The sequence below is a fragment of the Grammomys surdaster genome, unplaced genomic scaffold (genome assembly GCF_004785775.1).
Source record: "Grammomys surdaster isolate TR1022 unplaced genomic scaffold, NIH_TR_1.0 165, whole genome shotgun sequence".
Taxonomy (NCBI): Eukaryota; Metazoa; Chordata; class Mammalia; order Rodentia; family Muridae; genus Grammomys; species Grammomys surdaster.
The window spans coordinates 16,330,751-16,339,170 of record NW_021604613.1 but is presented as its reverse complement, the minus strand read 5'-3'; the positions used below and the strand labels follow the sequence as shown (position 1 = coordinate 16,339,170).

The window sequence follows — 8,420 nt, the reverse complement described above, 5'->3', positions numbered from 1 at the left end:
AGAGGAGAGGAGAGGAGAGGAGAATCACCTGCTAGTAGTTATTTGGTGTTGATAACTCCCTTAGTAGTGTGGTTCCAAGGGAAGGTGTTTTCCTACCCAACACCCAGCCCTGCCTCCAGGCCTTCTGGATCTCAGTGCTTCTGAAGATGCTTCTCATTTCTCAGACCAGTGCCCACGGGAATTTACATTAGATTATCATTAACTATTTATAATTACATCGTGTGGCTCTTTAAGGTCATGATGGGCAATCCCTGAGCAATGACATTATCCAGAGAGAGATGTTTGTGGGTCTCTTGTCCATACAATTTGAGGCAGAAATGGCTTCTGCTGGTCACCTGAAGCTCCTAGATTTGTTTTTCCCCTCCACCAAGGGTCCTGCTCTGTGGAGAGTTCCTAAATCCTGGATCATTCCAGTTAGAACTGGTGCCATAAGAATGACTCCAAGAGGTCAGTGCGAACAGCCTTGGGTGCAACTACGGCCTGATGACTCCTAAGGGAGTAGATTTCTAGTTGGAGTTGACCTCCGTACAAACTCCTGTGTACATGACCGAGGTGACGCTTAATTAAATTCCCTACCAGTTCTAGTTTCTAACTTCTCTGTACAGGAGGATTCTTCCCTCCCCCTGCTGATTCAAAGATGATCGGCTTGTGTGTTCCCTCTCCCCTCCCTCTTCTCTGGTTGGATTCGTTTTGTGTTTTCTTTGGGCCATCATTGAAGTAGATGAAAGGCAAATTATAGCTGTGGGAGCCCCAGTGCTCTGCACAATGAGAGAGAGAGAGAGAGAGAGAGAGAGAGAGAGAGAGAGAGAGAGAGACAACAACAAAACCAAGCCCACACCTAGTGATCTGCAGCTTGTCTCAGATGTGCGTCCACAATGCAGACAAATCAAAACTTCAAACTGAACCTCTTTCCATCACAGTCTACAGAAGGCCACAGTGTTTGTGCAGAATAACCACAGTCAATGAAGAGCATGAGAAAAACAAATTACATACTACCCTGGCATGAGAAAAACAAATTCCAGACCACCCACCTTTGGTGGTCTGGGCTAGGTGGACCAGGGTTGAAGCAAGAATGTACATTTAAGTCTTAGTGAAGACCCAGGTAGGGGCAAACACAGAGCACACTGGGCCTTGACACCTACTACCTAGGGTTCATGGAAACATAACTCTGTGACATTTATAATTGGGCTAAGCCTGCAAAACCTGCAGGAATGTTTTACTGATGAAAGTGGTGTGAGCTATGTATAAAATTGACCCATAACTGTTGCCATCCTCCCTGGGAGAAAGAGTACCCCTAAAATAAGTCTCGGCACTCAGGTCAAGGTGGAATACTTCCCATAAGTGGCTCCAAAACTCTTAGTGATGCCAACAAAACATAAGTTCTGACTGATTTAATTCAGTCTGGCACATATAGTCCTCCCAGGTCATCAAAGGCAAGTGTGGACTGAGTCTGGGTCCTTGTTGGAAAAAAATACTTTGAGAGGCTTCCATTTTGCCTTTCGCTAACAGGAACAATTTAGGCCAGCCAAATGTTACTTAGACGAAATGGGTAATTGTGCCTGGCACAGGAAAAACAGACAGTGTTCTAATCATGGACGTTCAGCTCTGTGCCCCTGCAGAGGACAGATAATGACATCTACCCTGAGCCATCTGTACTAGCAGTCCTTCTCCCATGAGACCTGAGGAGCCAGGCTTCCCTTTGCAGTGCGAGGACAGGTTTTAGATCTGAAAAGTGCTGGATCCTGGGTCTAGGCTGTGATGGGACCTTGGAAGAGTCAGGGTCATGGCAGAAAGAGGGTCCTCTGGACATGTCTCTTCTTGCAAGGCCATCTAGGACACCATTCAGCCTCTTAGAAGGTCTCTGGGGTGACTTGAGAGGCAATATAAATCCCCTTGTGACAAATTCTTGCCTTCCATTGAAAAACTCAAAGCCACACGGAAGTTAACTTTCCTACATTTGCCCCTTCTGCCCTACAGAATGTCTCTCAGATTCAGACATCTACCACAACCATATCATTGACTATTCACAGAGGTGGACCAAACCTAAGCAAACAGAGCAAGAAACTTGTTGAGCAAGTCTCCTTACCCTCAACGCTTTTTACAGAATGTTCCATTTATAAAAGGACATCTCTGGGTTTGTGGTGGCCATCTCTTTATCTCCATTTTCTGCCTAAAACTGAAACCTTGACCACCTCTGAGTCCTGTACATGTTACAAGTTCCTGTTCCCCTTGCTCCAGGGACATCAGCCATAAACTGAAGATCAACATCCCTCAGGAAGTAATAATTTGGTAGGTGTGGGATGAGAGGTCACCATTTCTTTTCCAGAGGAAGGGCCCTGCCTCTGTGGAGCTGAACTCACAATGCCTGAAAGCTGCCCCACTCCCCAGGGGCTAATTTGAAAGGACATTCCAGTGTTCAGGGGTTTGCCATCAAGAGAAAATTTGTGGAATCACATTGAGCAATTTAGCACTTAGCAACTTTCTCAAAATCCCACACCAATCATGAAAGTTGGCTCAGCTGCACAAATTGGCTAAAACTCCTAACAAGCAGTTATGGAAATAAAAAGGAAGGCTGACGTTCAGCCTCAAGGAGAGAACATCCCTCCTCCCACACAAATGCCCCACAGTTCAGAAGGCAGAGTGTAAAATTTGGAGACATCGAGTTTTTCTTTTCTTTTTTTTCAAAGCTTACACATCAACTTTGTTCTCACAGGCGAAGGGGCAGGGAAAAAAACCCAGATGTTTGTATAAAAATATCATCATTTTATTACATTCCACACAATACATTTTCAAATAGTTTCCAACATCCACAAGTTATTTTGACACACAGGCAACTGAGCAATGCAAAGGGTGTCACAGTTATAGGGAGGGGATAAGAATAGGAAGTAAAAATCTTTAGGTTTTCTTGTTTCGTTGTTCTTTGGTAGATTTTGACCTTTTAGGTGTTTGCTTGCCTGCTAGTATTTTAGTTTAAAGATGAGGGTCTTTTAAAAGATGGGGCATCAACCTCAAAAATATTACTGGATCTCATATTATGGTTTTAATCAAAAGGAGTGGGACAGGGGAAGGGGTGACTTTACTCTGGGCATCCTGTTTTGTCGATGGCAATGCTACACTCGATTATTCTTCTTTTTCTGCTTTTGCCAGCAATAGGAGACAGCAGCTGCTAGCATACTCTCAAGGAAGGGTTCTTGTGAGACCTTATAAGGTGAATGCTTTCTAGCCCAGCTGGCCCTTCACCTCACTCATACACTCTTCCACATCTTAAGAGCTGGTATCACTGCTATGTCTTCTGAGAAGCAATGCTACACTGGTACATTCGCGTATTCACCTGTCCAGTCCAGTTTTCTTAGAAGAGAGTGATCCTTTCCTCCCTAACAGGATATAGAATTTTGCTTTCTAAAGCAGCAAGACATGACTTTTTACACATGAGCTGCACTTTTAGATAATACTATAAAAGATGCTGGAGTCGAGGAAGCAAGAGAGAGAAGAGAAGAGGAGGGAGAGAGAGAGAGAGAGAGAGAGAGAGAGAGAGAGAGAGAGAGAGAGCGAGCTTAAGCATGAGTCCTGGCTGAAGGTATCATGGGATTTGCCATCTTCTCACCCATGACATGTATATGAAGATGACGTTGCATGAGGCATCAGATGAGCATAGAGAAGGTTCACAAAGTGGCTGCCATTTTCTTTTAAAGAGGAAGACGCCTCAGCTACTCTCCTTTGCTACGCTGGACTGATTTTCTAGTTGTGGTTTTCTGATGCCTGCACAGGGCACCTGTAGGAATGTCAATCATTTGCAAGGAATGACTGGCCCTAAATGCTCAGCTAGTGGTGAATAAACAACTCTGTTTAAAAACAACAACAACAACAACGAAACTCCTTGGTGACAGGCATGGTTCTCTCAGCACAGAGGGCTCCCCACCTCGAGCCCACACTTCCTTCTCCGTCTTCCACTGAGGTAGAACACCTCAAGGTAGCCATACACTAGCTTTTCATCTTTTCTCTTCTTGGCAGGGCTGCTGTAGTTGAGACAGAATAGCTCTTTGAAACAGAGTAAGAGTGGGAGAGCAGTGTCCTTTCAGGAGGATGAAAGGAACCAGATGCAAAAGCTGAGAGTGTGCTAGAGGGACCTATCTGGCTACTCTGAGAGAATGCTGAACTCTCTCCCAAGCAATAAAAGAAAAAAAAAAAGAATCATTAGTATTTTGTTCTTAGAAGGTGTCTGGAGAGTCATGTGACCAGGCAACCATCTTGAGAGAATTGTTCACTTTCCAAGAAGCTTTTTAGCTGGGAAGTAGAAAACAAATGGCTCTAAGACTGAGCCCTAGTATACTTGGAATCTTCAAATAGACCCTTTGTTGTAATGAAATTAACTTTGCTATTTAATGTAGCCTTTGCTCAGTATCATTGGGCAACTTCTCTCTAACATCTCTCCGGGCGGAGAGTTTGGAGAGGAAAAGTAGGCAGCAACAGGTGTACCTTTACCATGCATCTTCTCTCTGTCCATGCTAGAGCATCTGCTGATGTCAGACTAGCCTTTGCGGGTGTATTCAGACCAGCCATCGGGAGTGTATTAGCCAGATGCCATGATTGCTTTAACCCGCAGCATGTAGGCTCATTTCAACAAATGATTCCTTTCTATTTTCTCATAATATTTACCTAAGTCAGGAGGACAGCCACATACTTCAGTAGCTATAGATTCAGGCACACAGTAACACCGTGAATGGAAAGCAAATAAACCCCCTTCCCTCTTATTTTACAAACGCTATTACAATGACCAAAATAACACCAAAGAATACCTTCTTCCTCAACCTCATCCCACATTAGGCTCAATGCAGTGATGTCCAGGGATGAGGAGACTCTGCAAAGACAACATTTGGGTCTTTCCATCCCCTCCCTTCTATAGTTCCCTCCTGCTCACAATTAAAACAGACTACTGAGTTTACATCATCCCAGCTGTGTTATTCTTTATGACTTCTTCCACAACTGGACCATCAGAGCTAAACATTCATTATGAACTTTTTATTCCTCTTCTTTTTTTTCCTTTTTTTTTTTCTTTTTATAAGGCAACATGAGACGCATTTGCTTCAGGGCTGGAAGTAGAGATGACTCCAGGCACCCAGTGGCTGTTATCTTGTGACTTCAAAGACATTGGGGAACATAACAAAAGGGGTCATGTCTGAGTGCACTGGAGGAACCATAGTCTTGGGTCAGGTGGCTCAGGGTGGGGATAAGGATGGGTGCAGCCTCATTGTATTCCGAATGGTCTCTATTTTTCTAGGTACCTGGAGATGACAATGACAGCCAACAGAAACCCAGCCAGAGCTAGATAAGGCAACAAAAAAGCTCCAATCTCTTCTCCAAGTAAACAAAATGTGTACAGTATATTATTTTCTTGAAAAGTACCCCAGAAGAAGTAACACAAGAGGGAAGGGGCCCCTCTCTACACCCACCCACACACTCCCCCCCTCCACAGTGAATCAGTCTCTCCCTCACAAATCCAACACACACACATACACACACACATACACACACACACACTTACACCTCTTCACATGGGAGTGTACTGTGTACATACATACAGGACCAGGCTCCCCTCAGGACACCTGGCAGCCTGCCCAGGAGAGGAGGGACGGGATAAGGCAAGGGGAGAAAACAACAGGGCCTGTCTCTGGAACAAAACCAACAGAGCCTTGGGTTGTGAAGTGCTTAGGGGTGGGTCTCTTCTGGGATTCCAGATGCAGCATTAGAATTGGGTTTAAAATCATTAGAAAAAAAAGGGAATGTGGGTGGGAATAAAAGAGAGATTAAAAAGGAAAGAAGAAAAGGAAAAAATAATGATAAAAACAAACACTATCAGAGCAAAGAGAAACAGGAACCAAGAACCACAGAGAATGGTGTGGGGTACATAAGAACGCTCAGGGTTGGGGACCCTGGAGAGAGAGATGTCTGAGGGTTCACGCAGAGACTAGGTGAGGAGAAAAAAAGTGCAAAATCGAGGCAACGTGTTTGCAGTCTTTCTTGTTTTTTGGGCGCTGTTCCTGCTTCGGCCCTCAGCAGTGCGAGCCCCGCTCTTGCTCTAGCTTAATGGTTAGGGTGGGCTCGACCGCCAGAGGAGCCCCGTTGGTGTAGTGGGAGGTTTTGTAGGTGATGGAGTGATCGGTCTTCTTGGCCGCATAGCGGAACCGGTGGTAGTGAAGCACCAGGGCCAGGATGACGGAGACCAGCACCAGCACGGCGCCCCCGGCCGCCATAACGTAATACCAGTAGGCTGGGATGGGCTGCACAGGCACCGTGTCCACTGTGGGCTCGGTCCCTGGCGGGAGGGTGCCCCCTGGGGGAGAGACACAGAGAGTGTTGCTTGGCTGAGAGCATGCGGACTCATAAAAAAGTCAATTAAAAAAAAGAAATGAAAAAAAAAAGAAAGAAAAGAAAGAGGGGGAAACACACATGCTTTGGGCCATACAGCAGGGGTTCAGGGACTCAGGCGGTACTCGGCCTTCATATATAACCAAGCCGTTTATAATCTGCAATCTCTCCGTTGGTCCCTTTATGTATCAGGTACTTTAACCCATTCTATAGATGAGAAAACAGGCTCAGAGTGGTTCAATCAACAGTTGCTGCTCACCTGGTAGTAAATACGTTTCAACCAAGAGTCCTATCCTTACAAAGCTTTCTTTAGTATTTAACCAGAATTACTTTACCGTGTGTAAAAGTATTATAATTTTCTCTCTCCTCTCCTTCTGTCTCTCTGTCTCTCTGTCTCTCTGTCTCTCTCTGTCTCTCTCTGTCTCTCTCTCTCTCTCTCTCTCTCTCTCACACACACACACACACACACACTCATACACACCCCCACATATACACAATGTTGCTGCAGTATCTGCTGGCATTTGGATTGGTCAATTCTTCAAGTGGGTGGAAAAGCCATATTTGGTGTGGCTGGCCAGAATTCTCAACAATGTATTAATTAGGCTGGCTAGACTTGAAGGTAAATTCCACTTTGGTTTGCCAAGGTTTCTGTGCCCATTGAAATCAGCTTGGTCTTGTCTAAACAGGTCAATTACTACTGTCAGGCAATGACTAACCCGTCTTCATTTTTTTAATTGGATGGAGGATTTTAAAAGCAGATTGGATAAGGAGTTGCAAGAAAAAAAAATATGAGCACAAAGCAATAAAGGAGTGTGAGAGCAAGGGACACGGAGCGAGGGAGGGCCTCATGTTTAGCTGTGGAAAGAGCAGGGAGAAGCTGGGGGTGGGGAGATTCAGGAGGCAACCGAGTTTACTGGCCAGCCTCTGGTTGCCATGGAGACACTGTAGTAGAGTTAGCTAAGGGTAACTCAGGGGAAAGACTGGCTTGACTCCCACTCCATGTAAAATAGTGCTACAACTTGATTCTCCCAAAGATTTACATCAGATGAGAATCTGGCCCAGAAAGGGACTAAGGCGTTTTTGAGCTTGCCAAAGGCAGACATGATCTTTACTTCTGAAAAAACGATGTATGCTTAACCTATGAGAAATGCTTCCCAAGCTGCTTGCACCACGTGCTGGTGGCTAAAACATGCTTCCTTTACTTACAGGGTGTGCCGGGAGAGGCATGAACTGTCTATTTTGTGGACCCACCTCTGCTCACCACGCAGGCAGGGCCCTGGCTACCTTTATTCTCTCCACCCCACCCCCTCCCCCGCCCCCAATAGACTTAAAGCTCCTGAATTAGAGGAAGTCAGACTCAGCCTCCACTGAGGAGGATATGTGGTGAAGGTGCCCTGTAAATGCCTTATGAAGCAACTGCTGAACTGAAGCCCACACCCCCGTTCCCAATGTTCTCTGGTTCCCACAGCCTGGTCCCCAGAGAGCTGAGTGATATGGCAGATCTCATAGCTCCTCAGAAGTGAGAAAAAAATAGGAGAATTTTTCTTGGAAAATCCCATGAAGCCTATCCATCTTTCTATTTCTGAATTACTGCTTCCTTCAATTTGGGGATCCCCCTCCATCAGGGTACAGTTTCATTGGTATCTTGTAGGCTACTAGAAGTCCCCCAATGTTGGAAAAGCTTTGACCAAGACAAGTTGCTTAGCACACAACCACATCTATATCTTTAGGGTGAAAAAGACCCCATTTTCCTAGGACTCCTAAAGGCTGTCTGTTTCTACTATCTTATCCTTTCCCACGTGACACCATGGTCTTCTCCTTTCCCCTGCAGTATTTTCATTTTCTTTTATCTGTTATCTTAAGACAGATTTTCACTTTTTAGCAGAGGCTAGCCTGTAATTTGCCATGTAGCTAGCCTTAAACAATCCCCCTGCCTCAGCCTCCCAAGTAGTGGGACTACAGGCATGAGCCACTATATCCAGCTCGATTTCCAACTTTTAATTCCATTCTCTCTCTCTCTCTCTCTCTCTCTCTCTCTCTCTCTCTCTCTCTCT

General features: G+C 45.3%; 1 protein-coding gene across 3 annotated transcripts in view; it reads right to left on the bottom strand.

Moving 5' to 3' along the window:
* Positions 1 to 8,420, bottom strand: part of Nrp2 (neuropilin 2) — a 113,967-nt gene that overhangs the window by 14,940 nt on the left and 90,607 nt on the right. The window contains exon 16 of one of the 3 annotated variants that reach the window (XM_028765607.1): positions 6,004 to 6,331. The exons of the other annotated variants lie outside the window; for them this stretch is intronic. Coding sequence (XP_028621440.1) covers positions 6,051 to 6,331 — 281 coding nt within the window. The 3' untranslated portion in view covers positions 6,004 to 6,050. Of the gene's footprint in view, positions 1 to 6,003; positions 6,332 to 8,420 lie in introns of those variants that run through there. 3 annotated transcript variants of the gene reach the window in all.